Here is a 22,485-nt window from a genome sequence, read left to right on the forward strand (position 1 = left end):
GCGCACGAACATTATACACACTCACACACACACACACACACACACACACACACACACACACACACACACACACACACACTGGCACACACAAACACACACACACACATAAGGTGATCAATGTTGTGCTCTTGACTGGTAAATAACTGTAAAATTCATGTAACATTTAAAATCGTAAGCACGTCTCAGGGTATCAGCGTCTCACGGACACAGGCCCGGCGCGTGCGTCCGAGTTTGTTGGGGGGCCTGAAAAGGAAACGACATTGTGACGGAAACAAGAACGAAACCATTAATGAACTCACGACGGCAGAGGTAGACAGAGTTGAGCTGGAAAGAAAGAAAATCAAGCTCGAAATGGAAAAGATTGAATTAGACATGGTAAACACAAGAATGGAGACTGAGTTAATGAAACTGAAACTGAATTTGAATAAGCTGCAGACAACGAATGCCATGATAGAACAGGCGAACTTATTCTATTCACTTCGTAGAACAGAGAGAGAGATGGGCTGGCCCGAAGCGGTTGTGGACCTTGACATCTCAGTCCCCGAAAGTAACACTGCCCAGTAACCATCTGACTTCTCCGAGTGAACGTGCGCCCGTCTGCTCACAGTCTTTGTCTTCATTTGACCATCTCGACGAAATTAATCTTTGATCAATCGAACTTTGCAATACTTTTGTTGTTAGAAATATTATTTTGCTCTAGTGAAAGTTATGTTCATTGTTGTTCACTGTGGCACTGTCAAGTAACAAAATATATAGTTCGATCACGTCAGGAAATAGGGGGCTATTTTGTTTAAGTTTATTTTTTCACGATTCATTTTCGGAATTCATATCTTAGTTTTGTTGTTTTCTATCCCTGTGGTACTGTCTGTGACAAGAGAAACAGTCTTTCAACAAAATTTCAACAAATCTGTTGGTTTCTTTGCAAGATTAGTTGAACGTTTATTCTTCTCAGTCAAGAGAAGTTTTTTGGGGGGGTTTGTAGTCGAGTTGTTGTACGTGTGTCTGAGTGTGTAAGTTGATGATTTACAGTACATCTTGAAATGTTCATATCATCGTGTATGCTCTATAATGATAGACACGCACTCCCCCCCCCCCCACACACACACACACACACACACACACACACACACACAATTGCAACGTCATCAAATGAGTAAAACAGCTGTGACTGTGGTTCACATTTTTGACAAGCCCTGTCACGTTGCTCATACATCATCATTTTAACAGCACAAGCCCGAGAGATAAAAGGAGATTACGGGAAACACTCACATCAACAATACATGTACAGAAACAACACCAATACAAAAGTATTCATTGTGGAGAGCTTACGGTGACAGGTGTGCTGTTAGTGATTAAAGTAGTGCTGGACCAGCCGGTTTCTTTCCATCTGTCCAGCCAGTACACGTCGCCTTTCACAGGCATGGGCGTGGTATTCCCCTTCATCACCATCATTTTCATTGTCTTCATCGTCAGGGTCTTCTTCGTCAAGAGGCTCTGGTTCTGGCAGTCTCAAAGTTGTAGCAATGTTGTGTAGAACAATGCAGGCCAGGATGATGTTGCAAGCTGCCGCAGGATCGTACCTATGTGCAATAAATTTAAGATGTATACAACTTCATTAACGCTTTCATGATGACAAAAATTAAAAAAAATAAACTATAAATGTACAGGAGATTGAATAAATAACTTTTCAATAGACAGTGATATACCCTGCAGTAACTAGTCGTCAGCAAATTCAATGTGGCAGGTTTTTACTGTTAGACGCTGATCTCGAATCGCGCGATAGACTTATACAGATTTCTTGAAGTTTATAGAAGGCAGGATCACGGTTGCATCACGTTCAGGCAGTGACAGTGTTAGTCACATTACTGTTAAGTAATATAAACGGCACATACCTCAGCTCAGCATGAAGGCAGTACCATCTTCTCTTTAGAACTCCGTTGGTACGTTCAATGATGCTCCGGGTGCTGCAATGGGCAGTGTTGTAGTTTTCCTGAGCTCTGCCAGCTGGGTTTCGGATGGGAGTCATGAGCCACGGTCGCAACATGTATCCGCCGTCTCCAAGGAAAACACCATTTAGTGGCTTCTCCGGCCCTTCAAAGTTGCGGAAAATGTTGCTTTCACGCAGAATCCGCGAGTCGTGCACCGAGCCCGGCCAACGGACAACACAGTTTGTGATTTGCATATCTGCATTGCACACAAGCTGAACATTGATTGTGTGCTTACCTTTTCGGTTGACATATTCAAATTCATTGACGACGGGTGCACTAATCTGAACGTGTGTACAGTCAATACAGCCCAGTATATTTGGGAAACCTGCCATTTGGTAGAAACTTTCTATCATCTCATCTGCCTCTCTTTGGGTGGCTGGAAGATGCACATATTCCCCAAGCCTTCGGGACAGGACCGAGGAGAATCGCGATATGATCCGACCTACAGTCCGTCTGTCGACGTTGAATAGGTCTCCAATATTTTGTTGGAATGTCCCTGATGCATAGAACCGTAAAGCAACTAACACTTGCATCAGTGGCGGCAAAGAACCTCCTCTCCGGAGGGGATGTTCCAGCTCGTCTCCGAACATATCAACCAGAGAAATGATGTCGCAACGCCGAAACCGAAACCTAGAAAACATCTCTACATCATCGTATATGTCAAAAGGATTCGTTCGATCCCGCAAAATCCGCTGACGCCTGAAATCCTGTTGCAAAAGCATTCTCAAATACAATCGACCAGCCATTTTTTTCCACCCTACACGCGTGTTGCGCAAAGGTTTACGACAGGGGGGGGAGCAGTCGTAACTTTACGGTGACCGTAGTGGCGCAAGTTACGCTACGCACGCGTCATGCCCACCACGTTTCTAGCTTACGGTGTCCGTAGGCTTTGCGCATATGCGTAAAGCCGCTACGTAGCCGACAAGACCTCGGCCACCGGACCCTTGTACGGTACTAGCGTACTCGGGGATAATTTTGATTTGTGTACGTCCATAGGCAGTTCTCTTATTTCTCAGAATTTTTAGATCAGAACATCGTATCGAAACAATAAAGATACTGATGACGACACACACCGTCGAAAAAAGTGTTTCAGACTGCAATGCCAGTTTTTTCAATTTGTCACCACAATAATCCATTAACCTTATTCTTTTAATTTAAAGACATCAAAACTACATCTGGCCAACACACACACAAAAGAACACACAAGAACACACACACAAGAACACACACACACACACACACACACACACATACAAACACACACACAAACACACACACACACTCACAGAAATGCACTCTCACTGGCGGTTTGCATTTAAATAACGACGTCCAATAAAGTCTATCAATTATGTTATTCATCTCTAAGCTCTCTGTCTCTCACGGATTGCATTTGAATAATGATACCGGCACGGTTGGCCTAGTGGTAAGGCGTCCGCCCCGTGATCGGGAGGTCGTAGGTTCGAACCCCGGCCGGGTCATACCTAAGACTTTAAAATTGGCAATCTACGACTTCTGTCTTGTGTGTGGCGCACGTTAAATGTCAAAGCAGCACCGCCCTGATATGGCCCTTCGTGGTCGGCTGGGCGTTAAGCAAACAAACAAACAAATTTGAATAATGACATCCGACGGGCGCAGTGGCCTAGTGGTAAGACCCCGGCCTTCCAAGCGGGAGGTCGTGGGTTCGAATCCCGGCCGCTGCCGCCTGGTGGGTTAAAGGCGAAGACTTTTGCGATCTCCCAGGTCAACTTAATATGTGCAGACCTGCCAGTGCATTCGTGTGTACACGCAAGCACACGTCCAATTGCGCACGGTAAATATCCTGTAATCGATGTGAGAGTCCGTTGGGTTATGGAAACTCGAAAATACCCAGCATGCTTCCTCCGAAAGCGGCGTATGGCTGCTTTAATGGCGGGGTAAAAACAGTCATACGCGTAAAACTCCACTCGTGCAAAAACCACGAGTGAACGTGGGAGTTTCAGCCCATGAACGCAGAAGAAAAAGAAGAAGAAGAAGAAGAAGAAGAAGAAGAAGAAGAAGCACAACAACAACAACAAGAACAACAAGAACAACAAGAAGAACAAGAACAAGAAGAACAAGAACAAGAACAAGAAGAACAAGAAGAAGAATGACATCCAATAAAGTCTACCAATTACGTAATTCCTCTCTAAGCTTTCTGTCTGTGGCGGTTAGAATTTGATTAACGACATACAATAAGTCAACCAATTACGTAATTCCTTTCTAAGCTCTCTGTCTCTGACGGATTGCATTTGAATAACGACATCCAATAAAGTCTACTAATTACGTAATTCCTTTCTAAGCTCTCTGTCTCTTACGGATTGCATTTGAATAACGACATCCAATAAGTCTACCAATTATGTAATTCCTTTCTAAGCTCTCTGTCTCTGACGGATTGCATTTGAATAACAACATCCAATAAAGTCTACCAACAGCTGCGGAAACTTTTAAGAAACTTGAAACTTAGGAAAGCAGGAAAACAATACAATGTAATTCCTTTCTAAGCTCTCTGTCTCTGACGGATTGCATTTGATTAACAACATCCAATAAAGTCTACCAACAGCTGCGGAAACTTTTAAGAAACTTGAAACTTAAGAAAGCAGGAAAACAATACAATGTAATTCCTTTCTAAGCTCTCTGTCTCTGACGGATTGCATTTGATTAACAACATCCAATAAAGTCTACCAACAGCTGCGGAAACTTTTAAGAAACTTGAAACTTAGGAAAGCAGGAAAACAATACAATGTAATTCCTTTCTAAACTCTCTGTCTCTGACGGATTGCACTTGAATAATGACATCCAATAAAGTCTACCAACAGCTGCGTAAACTTTTTAAAAACTTAAAACTCTTCGAAAGGAATAAGTTGCGCCTTGGGTCATTTTGGTCCTGATGTGAATTTTACGACCTCAGCCAGGCAAAGCAGGAAAACAATACAACGTCATTCCTTTCTACGCTTTCTGTTTCTGACGGTTTGCATTTGAATAACAACATCCAATAAAGTCTACCAACTATCAGCTGCGGAGACATTTGTCTCGATAAAAATACGCCGAGAGGCGTTAAAGTTCCCCTTGGTTTGTCCCTGGCAACTTTTGATATACGTGTATGTTTAATGTTTTTTGTGCTTGCTGCTTTATGACATAAAACTTGCCAAATAACGACACCGTTGTTTGGATCAATTTAAGAAGCAGTAATGCAGACACTCTGTTCTGTATTATACATTTACACAAGTCGCGTGAAGCAAAATTGATACATTTAGTCAAGCTGTCCAACTCAAAGAATGGTACTAAACGCACTGCATTGCATGGACAAATGAGATCATCCACGACCGAGACTAAAAGCGCTGACTTTCTTGTTCAAAATTTGGCTTGCAAAAGCAACTTTTCAACGACAAACACCATAAACTATTTTTTTTAATCAGCAACTGATAAGGAACAGATAATGATAATAATATATGTCTTCTTCAAACAATAAAGAAAGTCACCATTGAACGGTTTTCTCCAATTTAAACTCATGTTCAATCAAACACAACACAATCGTATATTTTCTCATACAGGAGGAAACACAGAATACAATGATGTCACCTTTGTGATTGGAGCAGACAAGACCCGGAAGCCACGACGTCATTCGTCTCGCAGACTAAACTGATGGTGTGACGGCGAACGCCGTCAATTGTGATTGAAATATAGATTTTTTATAAAATCAACAAAATCAGCTAATATTGAGTGACAATTTCAAAAACGAATTTTGAAGGTACCATGATGGAATGTAATCATATAGTCCGCACTAAGTCAAAGATCATCTTACAAAAATGTCAACAAATGGATGAAAATCTGTAGCCGTGAAAGTGCCGCCTCAACTTTTGCAAACGGGCAAATATGATGTCATCAAATAGTCCTATGAAATAAATCGGAGAAAAAGCACTTACAAAATGCCCTGAAAAAATGTATGCATCAATTGTCATGAAAATCTGTCGGGTAATTTCTGAAAAATGCTTGTCACATACATACATACATATAGTGGGGCTCGTACGTTGCAAAATCAATCATTTCGTGTGACAAATACCAAATTTGGCATACATGTATAGTTTTATGTGCTTAACAAAACCTGATACAGAGCCACCGCGAAAAATTAAAAAAATCGGTAGTTTTTATAACAAAATTCAAAATGGCCGCCAGTAAAAACGGTTGGGTATGTTAGGCATATTTCATTTCATGTGACAAACACCAAATTTGGTATAAATGTATGGGTTTATGTGCTTAATAAAACCTGACACAGGGCAACCGAGAAAAGTTAAAAAATCAGTTGTTTAAAAAAAAATTCAAAATGGCCGTCAGTGAAAAAGGTATTTAGGCGTATTTGATGCTACAAGTTCTTCTCTTGCAATAGAAACTAACAGAAACAATTGTTAAAACACAACAATACATGTATACATGATAAATGGTGCAGCGATTGGTTGGACGGGGTGGGTGGCAGGCTTGAAGAATCGTTGGCTTTCATAACCTGTGCCAACAAAAAACCGGAGGTTTCTACATCAACTTCAAAGCTAACACCAAGTCAAACTTGAAAGGGTATCATAACAGAAAGCACTAAATTTCAGCAATGACTTGGTGCAGGGGCGGATCTGGGGGGGTGCAATGGGTGCAATTGCACCCCCCCCCCCCCCCCCCAGCGGGACAAAAAAAAAAAAAGAAGAAAAATGTATCACCTGAAAATAGCACTTTACACGCTCAGATTGCACCAGATTGCACAATTTTGCTTCCTTTTTAAAAAAAAATTCCGGGGGGGCATGCCCCCGGACCCCCCTAGCATGCTCGGCGCTTCGCGCCATCGGTTCGGCGCTTCGCGCCTTCGCTGATTAGATACAACAAAACAAAAAAAAGAACTTTGCACCCCCCCCGTTTCAAAACCCAGATCCGCCCCTGTGGTGGATTGCTTTTAAACTTTCAGCATCATATACAAGACGTACTTTGGGTCAACTTTTGTATCGTTATAACAATAGAACATTTATTTACATATACATGTAAAGCATTCTGTCAGAACATGTTTTTAAAAGGTTCACAATTCATATGCTTGTCGGCTTACATTAAATCAATTGTTCTTCTTCGCACGCATACACTCATACAGACAAAGGATTGATATAAATTCTGCCACAGTGTCATTTCATTATGACTATAAGTGTAAATTTGCTAGTCCTGTAAACCTGATTAACGTCTTTTGGATGATTGCTGTCCTACAGCGATGCCCCTTCATGCGTGATACTGAGAGGCACTGAGCAATAACTGCTGTGGATAGAAAAAAGTCTGAACGTTGCTTTCGTTCTCATGCGTTTACAGGACATGCACATTTCCGCCAGTGGCCATACACAAAGTAAACTGTGGCAGTACTTGAAACAATCATAATATATGCGAAGTCAAACATCTTTTTGATGTAAGTCAAAAAACATGTGACGGTTTTTAAAACAATTTTTGGAAGATTCAAAACAGTACTCGAACTACGTCTCATTATTAGACATACATTCCTGAAAGTTTTGAAGCAATCAACTTGGTCATTGCTAAAATACATGGCTTTTAGTAGGGTATCCCTCACAATTGACAATACAAAAACTCTCACTTATTAATGAGATAAACACATACATCAGTAGGAATAATGGCATAAAACTAAAAAGTATTCATCCTGTTCTGGATAGATAGTCAAGTTGTCTTTCTCTTCGTATGCAACAGTTACCCAGTTGTGCCTCATAAATTTGTCTTGACTTTTTGTTGTAGTCACATCCCCTTTGTCACGCCAAGGGTACCCTTATTTGGGCGGCGGTCATGTGACCCCTGTAACTAAATCTTCTTTTATCTGAAAAATGTGCCATTAATGGCATAGAAAGTTTGAATAAAATGACACGGGAATGAATGTTTGAGTTGGGGTACGAAAATGGGTGCAATAATATTTTTACACAGTTTAATTGCTGATTTTCACAGGCATGCAAGCACAGCTGCAGAGAGCAGAGCTCTTCAGTCCTTCTTTGCAGCATTTGCAGCGTTTTGTTGTGCAGCACTTCCACACTTCATGAGTTCTCGGCACATGCTGGATACCTCTTGAAGGCTCGTCCAAAATAACTCCCACTTTCCAGCCTTGGACTGCCAGCCCCACAATTGGTGTTGGGTTGTTTGCCTGATTGTATATTTACTGATGAAGTCTAATTGGTAGATGGCTCTTCTCAAACTCATGTCCTGCAGCAGCACGTTACTTGTAAGGGTATTTTGGTCAATTTGGCAGCGCTTTTGACAGAAGATGTACCTTCTAGCACTGTTCACACCCAGGAAGTTTGGTTTTGTCCTGCAGAAGTACAACAAAAAGCTCTTGTACTGACCTGTCAGTAGTACTCAGCTATCAAAGAAGAGCAGACAACATGAGGAAAGATTGAGTGACGTCTACTAATGCATGCCATACTTGTCAAGCCTCCAATACCACTGAAGAACAACACAGTATCACAGTCTGTAAAACTGTGAAACATGGGCAGGCAGGGTGACTTCTCTGGGCCAATGGCTTTGGCAATGTGGTGAGCAAAAAATGGCTGAATCCTTTTTCATAGCGATGCACACTTCATAAGCAGAAAAACGGATATCAGCTGGGATGAGAAGCAGACTGTCTTAGATTTCTGGCCTCCTCTATGTCCATGGTGTAGGAAATCCACCTGGGGTACCCTTCACACAAAAGCTGAAAAGTGACAATTTTATTTGAATAATGTTTACTATCTCAGAGAGTTAGCCAAAGCCTTCACACAAAAGATAAAATGCAAGAATTGTATTTTAATCATTTGTATAATTCTTACTATTTAAGGGGATGTGCGGGGGTGATTTCTGAGCTTTTGGGCAAATTTGGGCATTTAGACATTTTGACTGTTTGGAAAACTGTGGTCATTTTTCTTTCAATTTCTGCCGTTGATGTTGCATATACATGGTTTTTTTGTGTAATAAAAATAAATTCAATAAACCAACCCTCGCCTGATTGCGTTCATTTGTCCTGAACTTGCCTTATTATTGCCGATTTTCAACACCTTGATCAGCAAATTTGAGCAGACGACAGGGCGAACACTGCATGACGTTGCATGCTACATAGCCTCCCCTGTTTGCATGTGACCGTTGTTTCGTTATTTTCCGGACTACTTCGGCTCTAACGGAACATTGTCAATGTAGTTCAATCTACGCCAACTTCCTTATACGGAGAGTATGACGTACGATGCGATCTTGATTCGTTCAACCGGGGTCACGTGGTACAACAATGGCGCTTGTTTACAAGCAGTGAAAGTACACGCTCCTGTGCAAAAATGGTTCGCACCAAGCCATCAACAACCAGAGGAGCCCCAAAATCTACGAAAAAGAGGACAGATCAAGTGAAGAGTCAATGGAAGGCGAAGAAATCAGCGCAATCAGCTTCTGTGCTGACTGACGTGACAGAATGTGTGCCGGTTTTGGGGTCGTCTGCTAGTGCTACATTTTCCGCGTCGATTCCTTCCACTGAAAACATTCTCGGCACGAAGACAAGAAGTGAGTTCAAAAAAGAATCGTATGAGAGGTTTGTTTCCGGTGGAGTTGACACTAAGTCATCTGCTGCTACTGAAACCCTGGTAAAAACCCAGAGGGGTGTTGTAGACTTTGCCGAAGTAGACAGTATGGTTGCAAGTTTGTGCTGTCCACAGTGCAAAAACAAGTGCTTGTCTCTTTGCACAGACTCCAGACCAACAAGTGGCTTGGCAGTATTTGCCCAGGTGAACTGTTCTTCGTGCGAAGAGCCTGTGTATGAACAGTATCTGGCGACAAAATTTAAATCCAAGACAAAAGTGTTCGACATGAACAGACAGGCAGTGTATTCCTCGCTTGCTTGTGGACTGGGAGCCACCACATTCAGAAATTTCTGTGAAAACATGGATTTAGCTGGACTTCACCACAAGACCTTTCATACTCATGCCAGCCAACTATTCACACAACTAGAGGGATTCCGGAAGCATGTGTTCAGTGAGACTGTTGCATATGTTCGAGAAGTTCATGCAAGATACTGTGGCACTACTCTTGGTGTCGATGACACCCTGAACATTATTGTGAGCTATGATGGCACCTGGCTTACTCGTGGACACTCTTCGCACATTGGAGTTGGGTGTGCTGTGGACTTACTTACTGGACTCTGTGTTGATGCCCATGTCATGTGTACCTACTGCCAGGTGTGCGAGTCTACGGGGCAGAAGCTGTTTCAGGAAAAACCAGAGGAGTATGCGGCCTGGCTCGTGGACCACTTGGACAAGTGTGAGGTGAACTATAAAGGTAAATTATATTTGTTTGCCCAGAAATATTTGAATAGAGTTTATTTCAAATTTAAGCAACTTACTCAAATATAGCAAATTACAAGTAAATGTAATAGCGATGAGTGGATATTATTTTCCATGCATTCCAGTGAAACTGAAAACCAAAACTAAAGGCATGGATGATGGATTAAAAAAAAGCGTCATAAAGACAGATCATCAATTTATGATAATAATAATGAAAGTTGTAACACATGCATATATAAATCCAATTTTTAAGAATAGTTCAGGGCATGGGGGAGTGGATGTGTGTGATGAAAATAATAAGAAAACACACACAGATAGAGAGAGAGAGAGAGAGAGAGAGAGAGAGAGAGAGAGAGAGAGAGAGAGAGAGAGAGAGAGAGAGAGAGAGAGAGAGAGAGAGAGAGAGAGAGAGAGCTGTATTTACAGCATGAAGTGAGATTCACAAGTCTTCAGAATCAACGGGCTTAGAACAGAGGGAGCTAGTAGTGGTCAGGGGGTGGCAAATACATACATACAACTATACATGTGTGGCCACATACATACGTGTAAGTATGTGTGGCACAATACAAGTGTATTTAAAAATGTTCAAATAGTATCAATTGATGAATTATGCTTAACGTTTACAATCTAACATGTTCAGTGCCACAATATAACATGTTCTCACCACTATTAATAGGTAACATGCGCCTTGAGTCGCCTTGTGGGGTGAGATACGTGCGCGATATAAATCCTCGTAAATAAATAAAAGTAAATAAATAAATAAATAAAAAAATACCTGCTGCTAGAAATTTAATATACAGTAATTTGGTAATTCCATGTTTATTTCAATTCTTTTCTGTATTAATTACAGTTGAAGTATTAGCTGTACAATGACTGTGAATAACACATGCGTGCACACACACACACACACACACACTTAAAAAATACTCTGTTTGCAAATTACATTTCTTATTTTGTTCTTGTTTGCAGGCTCATCAGGGATGATGGAGGTGGAAGCAGCCCGTGTCATATGGCGTCGATCGGTGAACACCAACAAGCTTCGCTACACAACACTTCTGTCGGACGGTGACTCCAAGACTTTTACAGAGCTCAACGACATCAAGCCCTATGGTGAGGATATTCACATTGACAAGGAAGAGTGTGTGAACCATGTGAGTAAACGACTTGGTACAGCTCTTCGCAACATGGTGACAGACTGCCGAAAGCGAGGGGTGACTCTTGGTGGACGTGGAAGGGGTCAGCTGACAGGCAATGCCATACGCAAGCTACAGATTTACTACAACCGGGCAATTCGTAGCAACAAGGATGTGTGTAGCATGAAAAAAGCAATCATGGCATCACTGTACCATTGTTTTTCCACTGACGAAAATCCACAACATGAACTTTGTCCTGCTGGAGAGAGCTCGTGGTGTTTCTTTCAGGAAGCGCTGGCGAAGCACCAAGTTCCAGGTCCACACAAACACCTCATCCACACACCCCTCAATGAGGAGAAGTTAGCTGCACACCTGTTGCCCATTTATGAGAGACTTTCTGAAGAACACCTACTCAGCAGATGTGTTTCTGGCAAGACACAAAATGCCAATGAGTGTCTCCACAGCCTCATTTGGTCAAGATGTGCTAAGGACCACTTTGCTTCCCGCAGTCGTGTTGAGTTTGCAGTCTTGACTGCTATTAGAGAGTTCAACTTTGGACCTGCTGCTGCTGCCGACTCTGCCCAGTTCTTCGGATTCCAGACTGGACATCACATGAAGAGGCTTGGAGCAGCCAGGATGCACAAGAGGGTGCGGAACAGTCTGAAGGCTGTGAGAGACAAGCAAAGTAAAAGGAGAGACAAAGTGCGGGCAGCCAAGTCAAAGAGACTGGAAGAACTTGTTCAGCTGGAAGGTGGCCCTGCATATGCTGCAGGCATGTTCTAAGTTTTGACTATGTAAATGTTTTAACATAGACGGGGAATCGAGACGAGGGTCATGACTCATGGTGTGTTTGTGTATAAAGTGATTCCGAGGAAACTACTGGACCAATCTTGATAAAACTTAACATGAGAGTTCCTGAGTGCGATATCCCCAGATGTCTTTTTTCCATTTTTTGGAAAGATGTCTTTGATGACGTCATATCCGGATTTTTTTAGGCAGTTGAGGCAGCGCTCTAACACCCTAATTTTTCAACCAAATTGATTGCAATTTTGGTAAAGCAATCTTCGACGAAGTCCGGACTATGGTATTGCATTTCAGCTCAAAATTTTAAAAATAAATTAATGAGTTTGCTTGTTAAGTTTGTCATTAAAATCTAATTTTTAGTAACAAAATAAACTTTGACTGCATTGCATTCCTCATTTTTTCCTGAATTCAAAAATATATAGATATGTCATGTTCACTCTAACAATGTGCTCAGAATTACAGAAAATAGGTTTAGTAAGTACTATACGGTCTCATGCTTTGCGGAGACGAGCGTGATCCGTCTCGGTATTGTTAGCCGAGACTATCTAAATGTATCTCGTAGTCTTGGCGATGACTGGTTTGTGGTGTTGATATTTAAGTTTCATACTGATTGACTAAATGTTTTTATATTGCTTCACGCGACTTGTCATTGTTATTGTGGTTAACATTATTCTCATATATTGTGGTTATTGTACGCATATGTGCAATTAATGACTTGGGTACGTTTCGTAATTTGGAGCTAGCTTGTGTGTGTGTGTGTGTGTGTGTGTGTGTGTGTGTGTGTGTGTGTGTGTGTGTGTGTGTGTGTGTGTGTGTGTGTGTGTGTGTGTGTGAATGTGAATGTGAACGTGAACGAGTGAGCGAGCTTTTTTTGGTGTGCATGCTGTAATTGGGAGTGTGTGTATGCATTGTTTGTAACTCGGGACAAACAATTTTCCTAGTGTACTGCACATGTTTGAAATAACTTATGTTTTATGTCTTCCCTAACTTTTAAACTGTGTCTCTAAGGTGTGAAAGACATTCCTCAGTGTGGAATTTGGTGATACATGTATGTATTTTGAGTTTAATTACAACTATCAATGGTTTCAAAACAAATTGTGTGCGTTTTTGCCTTTTCCTCAGTTTGCATGTTTTGACATTTGGGAACGAAATGATTTCAAATCTACTGGTTAGATTTCTTTGAAATTCTGCATACTTGTACTTTTACATACTATCTACAGAATTACCATTTGAATAATGAATCGGAAAAGAAATGTTGGCTTTACGATTTTTTTAATATTAAATTTTACGCAAAATTTCAACATTATGATAAAAAAAAATTTTTTTAAATAACTGTAATACTCACAGAAAAAATAAATGGTAAATCTGTAGATATGATCTAAATCTATATTTATGCAAAATATTGGACAGAAATCGAGCATTTGGATATGGAAAAAACGGTTCCTAAAATCCAATATGGCTGCTGTTTACTTTTCTGTTTCTATAGCAACGACATACACAATAAACAAACACATTAACATTTTTTAATTCAGAGACCATCAGTATTATAACAAAAGCGACACAAACAGTGCTGATCATCAGATATGGAAAATAGCGATTTGGCCCTCACATGGCCTTAAGGTCAATACAAACAAGAGGCGAAGCCTTCAAGGCTCACGTAAGAAATAGACAAACAGTAACACAAACTCAATCACTCCGTCACACATACACACCCACACACACAGTAAGCTTATGTGACACTGTGCAAAAAGAGAGACACTAGATCTAGATCTGTCTGTCTGCATGTAGCCTACTTACAGGGACACGACTGCCAAATAGTCTCGGCCCGCTCAAAATAACAATGACCGAGACCACACACACCACGCGAGAGAGAAAGACTACAGGGAGGCATGCCGTCATGATGCATTAATTGACGTCAAACACTTTTGACCGTGACGTAATCTTATGCGAGCTTTATCCATAGTCTTGGATAACCACTCACACATAGACTCGGAAATGTTAAAGTTTCTACCACAGACATACACACACACGCACACACACACGCACAAACGCACAGACAGACAAAGTTACGATCGCATAGGCTACACTTCGTGAGCCAAAAACTGTTTCCAGTGACCCAACTGATTCCAAAATCTTGCTGCCCGCTACATTCATTAGAATTCTAACAGTCGCTTACACTTACAGAATGTTGACCCTTGTAAGGGTATGGTAAACCCACCAAATTCACAGAGGTAGCTTACGCATATGTGTGCATACATGTTCCAGTTAATTATCAAAAAAAGATGCTAACTGTTAAGCTACTCTGGAGATATTAGGTACCAACCTTGATAGTAATGGTGAAATCAGCTCGTTTGTGTGGCACCAGCAGAATTGCTCATAATGTATTCACGCAGCACTCTTGTTCTCAGGAACCGGCATGTGGTGTAACCCTCAGTTGTATATTCTGTTAAAATAAAATGCACATCAATGCACGGTCAACCTAAAATAACAAACCAAAATTGTAACAGTGTTCAGACGACTCAGAGTTTTTTAAAACCACTCGTTTCTCATTTCATTAGCACATATTGCATACTTTTGTCTTGTAGCTATCATCTTTGAAAGTTTGATCACAAGACCGTAGAGACCTGGGGAATGGGTTTTTTCCCACGCTGGCCCTCCTACTAGTTAGTACATGTATGTATGTGGCCTACTCACTCTAAGTTACTACCCCTCCTCCCTCAGTCTTTTAGACACTTATGGAAGTCCTTTATGAAAGGCAGGACTAATTATCATGCCTTGAACAATCTCTTTCTCCTTGCCTTTTATTCAAAGTTCTTTTAACTTGTCCAAAATCATGTGGGTGGCGAGCATGGTTTCCTTTCATTCAATCAACAGATAGATCTAGATCTATCACAATCCAGTTACAGCAAGATTTGAAAGTGTGCAGCATTTCAGCGCTTCAGCCGATCAAAAACAGACCCGAGGGGACAAATAAAGATTATAATGACGTGAAATTGGTGAATGAAAGCGTAATCTTGAAAACTTACCTTCACGAACGTTGTTTTCGCTCAAATCAAAACACGCATTGCTACGGAGGCCGCCATCTTGAATGTTCATGCTGCGGATATACTTTTCTAAAAAATATAAAACTAAATGACAGAACACAAAAGTACCCATGAAAATATTTATTTCATGTATATATTATCAGCAGATTTACTGCTGATGGCTTTAGGTATAAAAATCGTCTGCTGTAGGTGCAGTCTTTTATTTATTAACATAAACACAAAAATCAATTTCTGAAGTGGCTCTGTATCTGAAATCATTAAAAATATCATAAGGAACAATATCACCAAGTATTCTGCAACATACGAGCCCCACTAATACACACATACATGCATACTCACACGCATACATCGGGAGATAAACCTCGCTCCCCGATCTCGTTAAAAAGCACATTCAATACCGCTTAAAATCGTAAATGATGATTGAGTAGGCAATTAGCGAATTCAATTATACCAAGGTGCTTATAGTTATCAGGTGTCACACACACACACACACACACACACACACACACACACACACACACACACACATACACACACACACACACCCACATACACACACACATACACACACACATACACACACACACACACACACACACACACATACTATAAGACTTAAAATAGGCACAACCTATAGGGTGTATCCTTATTGAAGTTACACAGCTTGCACGCTATAAAACGTGGTACAAACAGAGTTTAGCTCACAGTTGATGTCTGCATAGTCCCAGAGTAAGTACTACAGGTGAGTTTATCTTGATTCGTTCATGTCCTGTCGAGTGTATGCCGTACCTACTACCTGTGCTTCAAATCCTAGTTTTACAATTATTTCTCGGAGTTAGACATTGTAAAGCTTGCCAAAGAAATTAATCTGAATTTCCATCTCTGGTCTTAAATCAAATTATTTCACGGAGGTAGACATTGTAAAGCTTGCCAAAGAAACAAATCTGAATTTCCATCTCTGGCATTAAATCAAATTATTTCACGGAGGTAGACATTGTAAAGCTTGCCAAAGAAACAAATCTGAATTTCCATCGCTGGCATTAAATCAAATTATTTCTTAGAGTTAGACATTGTAACGCTTGCCAGACAAACAAATCTGAATTTCCGTCTCTGGCCTTAAACAAAAATTCAATTTAGAAAGATATTCTTTCTTCATACCAGTTGTCGAATTCAACCAAAGTCTTTTTCTTTTATATCTGTCTCGAAATTATGTGTGCGTCTGTCTGCATTGAAGACCATTTCGTCGACGTACTTACTAATATATCGGGGTTTATTAAACGGATAGTTCTCATTCTTATCTTTCTTGTTTTAGATTCCGAATTTTGAACTTTTTTTTCTCTTCTGAATCTCTTGTTTTTTTGTTTTGTTGTTGTTGTTCATTCGTTTGTTTTTTCTGTTTATTTGTACATCTGACAATAAAAATACGTCTTGCAAAGTATGGTGAATTTCACAAACAAAATGTATATTCTCTTCGATTTTTAAATCATGCGCAAACGTTCTCACTAAATATACAATTTACGCCAATTGATTGTTTTTTACACACACACACACACACACACACACACACACACACACACACACACACACACACACACACACACACACACACATTATATATTGTAATGCAAAGCATTTTATCAAGCATTCAAGCAATCAAGCTATCAATCGGTCAAGCAATCAATAATTCAGTCAACCAATCATAGTCAGTCAATCAGTAAATCCCGTCATTCTTTTCCTATTTGCTTTCAGTTCTGTCTCGTTACTTTGGTATTAAATTCAACTGAGCAAGATGATCAAGTTACTGACTGTCCTGATCGTGGCTTCCTGTCTCCTCATGATGACTTCATCTGTGACGTGTCCATACCCACCCGAACATGGGGATGGGGAATCACCCAGTGAGTCACTCAAATTGATTTTTGAAAAGAATGTGTAGTTTGAGAGAGAGAGAGAGAGAGAGAGAGAGAGAGAGAGAGAGAGAGAGAGAGAGAGAGAGAGAGAGAGAGAGAGAGAGAGAGAGAGAGAGAGAGTCTTTCTTTATTTGGTGTTGTAGGTCGTTTTCAATTATATCTTAAACGAAAGCTAAAGATTGTTGCCATCAGACAGCAAGTGAAATGCCTAATTCGTATACACAGTTTTATTTTTAACAACATCTGTATAACATGCGGACGACAAAACAAAAAATGCTATTTTCTCAATCGATATGTATAGGTAACCGAACGCCTGGTTAAAACCGCAATCAGAAACATCTTGAAAATTATTCATTCTCACAGCTAGAATTATTTAACATCAACATTTACCGAGGAAAACAACAGTCATACAAAGTACATAATGGATGATTCTGAATCAACTCCGAAAACCGAACCGGGTCGAAGTGAAAAAGAGTTTACACATACACAGGCTTGAAAAAGGATAATTTGGTTCAATCTGTTAGATTTTTACCCATAACATTAAAGATCACCTTGTTATAAAAGGAAAATAATCATTGTAAAAGTATTTTGCTATCGCAAAATAATTCAACTTTCTGGTTTTACCACATGACGTCAATAATGTAATCAAATTATTACATAGCGTGCATTTGTCAGAAATTATACTAAACTAGTGATACCCGTGCTACGCACGGGATTTCCTTCTTTAAAAATTACAGAATTGTGAATAAGCAACAAAAACGTGTTAAATGTTTGATGGCATCATACAAAACAAAATGCCATAAATTTATTGGGAGAAAATAGTGTGCACCGTACAGTTTTACACATCAGCAAATAGGAAAAAGTAACAGTTGGTACTGTGAACAATAAAACGCCTATCAAATTGTCATATATTTGGGAAAGGATAAAACAGCGTTAGGTGTGCCCTTTTATGAGATTTCAGTCAATGTGGACAGTCTGAGAATTCAGTCAATATGACAAAATGATTTTGTCACGCTTCAATTAAGATGCATGCTAGTTAAAATGTACCGGCACGGTGGCCTAGTGGTAAGGCGTCCGCCCCGTGATCGGGAGGTCGTGGGTTCGAACCCCGGCCGGGTCATAACTAAGACTTTAAAATTGGCAATCTAGTGGCTGCTCCGCCTGGCGTCTGGCATTATGGGGTTAGTGCTAAGACTGGTTGGTTCGGTGTCAGAATAATGTGACTGGGTGAGACATGTATGAAGCCTGTGCTGCGACTTCTGTCTTGTGTGTGGCGCACGTTATATGTCAAAGCAGCACCGCCCTGATATGGCCCTTCGTGGTCGGCTGGGCGTTAAGCAAACAAACAAACAAAAAGTTAAAATGTATAAAAACAATATGTAACACCAATGAGCGCTTTTGCTGCTAGCCCTGCTTACCTCCCCTGGCGCGAGCGCTAGAGGACACGGGTGAAAAATCGCTTCTTTGCGATGTGTAAATCGGTACTTTTCTATTTTATTCTGCAGCTTAGGTAACTGCGCATAGTCTTCATTGTTTTTTAAATGTTTGGTGTCGAGGTATGTCCGAATCATATGCTACCCATCTTTTACACATGGCGCATTTATCTAAGCTGCAGAAATTAAATAGAAAAGTACCGATTTACACATCGCAAAGAAGCGATTTTTTACCCGTGTCCTCTAGTGCTCGCGCCAGGGAGGTAAGACGCTTCTCCCCCTTGGGCCAAGGGAGGTGACCAATGCTAGCAGCAAAACCGCTCATTATATAATTGGGAAAGAAATGTTGTCGCAGTTCGCTGACAGCTCGAGTCACCCTCAATGAAATGTTTGTACGATCGACTGCACTTAAATTAGCGGCTACATTGACATAAGTGAAGTACATAAATGTGCAAAAAAAATGTGCCCATAGAACAATATTTTTACACATCACCATACATGTCTTGAGCTGTCTTGAGGCAGGAAAAAAACAACCAGCGTTAAATGGAACAAAATGTTTACACTTTGGCAAACATGTGAATAAAAAGTAGTTAAAAATTTAATGTGAAGTTGGTTCTGCGAACAACAAAATGTTTACATATGCATTGTGCACAGAGAAGCAAAATGTTTACAGATCACCATGCATATGTATAGAGAAAAACACACTCACACAACGCTAAATGTGCAAATGAACTGTGTGCACATCGTCATGCTTACAATTGGGAGCTGGAGAAAAAGACAGCACTAATGATCGCAATGAAGAACACTATCATGGGTACACATCAGTACACCCGTACTTGCAAAAAGTACAGCAAAAGTACAGTTTGTTCACACACACACACACACACACACACACACACACACACACACACACACACACACACACACACACACACACACATACACACACAGTAGCAAACTCAAAGGGGTTGAGAAAATGCAATCATGTGCAAAATGAACAAAATATCAATGTATACATATGTAACAACTAAAACCACACACAACACACTGAACTAAAGTTGCAAAGGTGTGTACAAAGAGAATAAAAACAAATATTTACACATCACCAACTTAGGGTTGAAATGATCTGAATGCAAACATAGTTGCACATCCAGTCACTTTGTGAGGCAAGTATCCTGACGTTGACAACAAAAGCTATCTTTCCAGACCATCATCAAACAATTTTCAGATGCAGAACACATGTAATTGTAAAAACAGCATCAATAGTTTGTTCACACACTGTAGCAGCTAAATTGGGTGTGGGTTGTGGATCATGGTGTTACACATCAGCAAATAGGAATGAAAAAGTAACCCATTAGTAAAAATACAGTGGGTTCTGTCGTTAAATGGTGCCCTTTTATGAGAATTCAGTCAATGTGACAAAATGATTTTGTCACGCTTCAATTAAGATGCATGCTAGTTAAAATGTATAAAAACAATATGTAACACCAATTATATAATTGGGAAAGAAATCTTGTCGCAGTTCGCGTCACCCACAATGAAGAGTGGACAAAGTTGTCGATGCCTGAACACTAACAGCAACGGAAAAGAGAGTGATGTCCCCCTATCTGTCGCCTTGTCTGCGGAAGAGAATGACGTCCCCCTATGTGAAGAAAATGAAGAAAAACAATATATAGATTGTACACAGGTGTATGGGTAAAGTTGACCTTTAGCGTGTTAAATTCATAGCTCATAATTCAGTGGCATTTAAGTCTCTAAATTTGCAGAACGTGCACTTGCAATCACCCAAATAAATCAAAAATGTTGAAATTTTTAGAACCTGAATTTGCTATGACCCAAATTAATGAAAAATGCTGAAGTTTGGAGCACAATCATCCGTCAATTAATTGGGATTTAACTGTCAAGGGTGGACAAAGTTGTCTATGCCTGATCACTAACTGCAGCGGAAGAGAGTGGACATCCCCCGATCTGTCGCCTTGTCTGCGGAAGCGAATGACGTCTTCCTATGTGAAGAAAATGAGGAAAAAGAATATACAGATTGTACACAGGTGTATGGGTAAAATTGAACTTGAACGTGTTAAATTTATAGCTCATAATTCAGAGGCATTTAAGTCTCCAAATTTGTAGAACGTGCACTTGCAATCACCCAAATAAATTAAAAATGCTGACATTTGTAGAACCTGCATTTGCTATCAATTCATTGGGATTTACCTGTCATTGTCAAGTGTGGACAAAGTTGTCGATGCCTGGCCGGCCTGAACACTAACAGCAGCGAAAGAGAGTGGACATCCCCCTATCTGTCACCTTGTTTCCGGAAGAGAATGACGTCTTCCTATGTGAAGAAAATGAGGAAAAAGAAAATGAGGAAAAAGAATATATAGATTGTACACAGGTGAATGGGTAAATTTGAACTTTAGCGTGTTAAATTCATAGTGGACATCCCCCGATCTGTCGCCTTGTCTGCGGAAGCGAATGACGTCTTCCTATGTGAAGAAAATGAGGAAAAATAATATATAGATTGTACACAGGTGTATGGGTAATATTGAACTTGAGCGTGTTAAATTCAGAGCTCATAATTCAGAGGCATTTAAGGTGTTACGAGTGTGTTCGGGTTGCGGTTCTTGCTAATGTTTATACTCACTGAGTTACTTCCCTTGGATCTGGATCTGGATCTGGATAACCCGCCTGGGTTGGTGGTGTTACGAGTGTGTTCAAGTTGCGGTTCTTGCTAATGTTTTCACTCACTGAGTTACTTGCCTTGATTGAGAGGGCGTATACGCACGGTCCAGTGTGCATTCGACAGGGGGTGCCCAATATGCACGGCTAGAACTAAGATACTTCTTGATTTCAGTAAATAGTTTCATTACATGTCAACTAGTTTGTTTTTAAATGATTTTTTAGAGATCGCCAAATGGTATTGTGTGAATAACATCATTCGGTCGATTGTACGCACGGCGCCGTGCTTCTAGTAGCTCTCAGTCCATTCCTTCTTTCCGGTATGGAAGCAGACGTGTTTCTGGCGAAAGAATCGGCGTTTTCAACTCGCCATATCTTCATATTCATTCGGACCGGAACAACGAAATATATCTTTCTTGTAAAAAATATCCCGAGCCTTGCGACTCTGGTAGTCATTTTGTTACGCGAAGCGGCCTTTGGTAGGTACGACAGTTTTAGTCACCCAAGTAAATATATCTACAACGCACGTGGACGAGTTTTTCAATGGCGTATTTGAAGTCTGTGAATGTTGTGATTACAAATCATTTCGGGGCACCCCTCAGTCTATACGTACAGACAAACAAATTGCATGGAACGAAAGTTGAGAGGCTGGACTGTAAGTTGTTGTTTTGACTTCTACACATCTCGCAGGTCTTTTATGCAAAACAGACTTAAAATTGCATTTTTCACGCAAGTGTAGATGACGAGACTATCGAAGGAATGGAATACACTTGCCTACAGATATAATAGACAGATACTGTCTATTTATATCTATGACTTACCTTAGCCCATATGTTAGAAGAAAGAACATACTTTGCTCTTTTGAATGATGTATGATTTGGCACTGTACACGGGATTTTAGACCTGCCCCCGAAGTGATTTTTCCATAAACCCGTCAAAAAGCTCACTCTGTTTTGGCCGTAAAAAGCGCCCAAATGCAGTAAATTTCTAACCTGTTTCGTGTGTGAAGGAGTACATCTCAGCGATGCCATTGCCTTGCAACCTCAAAGAAATATATTTTAATAACCCGCTAAATGAACGTTTTTTAGTGTGAAATAAAAGCCGGAGATTTGCTTCGTTTCTTTGCTGCGACACAAAACCAAAACCAACTATAGATCTGCGGTGACATTA

At 40.4% G+C, this 22,485-nt stretch overlaps 1 protein-coding gene and 1 long non-coding RNA gene across 2 annotated transcripts in view; both read left to right on the plus strand.

Annotated features, from left to right (window-relative positions):
• Nucleotides 1-8,834: 8,834 nt before the first annotated feature.
• LOC138974392 (uncharacterized) lies at nucleotides 8,835-13,350 on the plus strand. The gene is made up of 2 exons (XM_070347113.1): nucleotides 8,835-10,313; nucleotides 11,288-13,350. The coding sequence occupies exons 1-2, from the start codon at nucleotides 9,323-9,325 to the stop codon at nucleotides 12,232-12,234; spliced, it is 1,938 nt and encodes a 645-aa protein (XP_070203214.1). The 5' UTR covers nucleotides 8,835-9,322; the 3' UTR covers nucleotides 12,235-13,350.
• A 3,698-nt stretch (nucleotides 13,351-17,048) lies between these two features.
• Nucleotides 17,049-22,485, plus strand: part of LOC138945419 (uncharacterized) — a 31,401-nt gene continuing 25,964 nt past the window's right edge. Inside the window, exon 1 of the long non-coding RNA XR_011449002.1 lies at nucleotides 17,049-17,194. This is a non-coding gene — a long non-coding RNA (uncharacterized lncRNA). The remainder of the gene's footprint in view (nucleotides 17,195-22,485) is intronic.

The sequence above is a fragment of the Littorina saxatilis genome, linkage group LG1 (genome assembly GCF_037325665.1).
Source record: "Littorina saxatilis isolate snail1 linkage group LG1, US_GU_Lsax_2.0, whole genome shotgun sequence".
NCBI lineage: Eukaryota > Metazoa > Mollusca > Gastropoda > Littorinimorpha > Littorinidae > Littorina > Littorina saxatilis.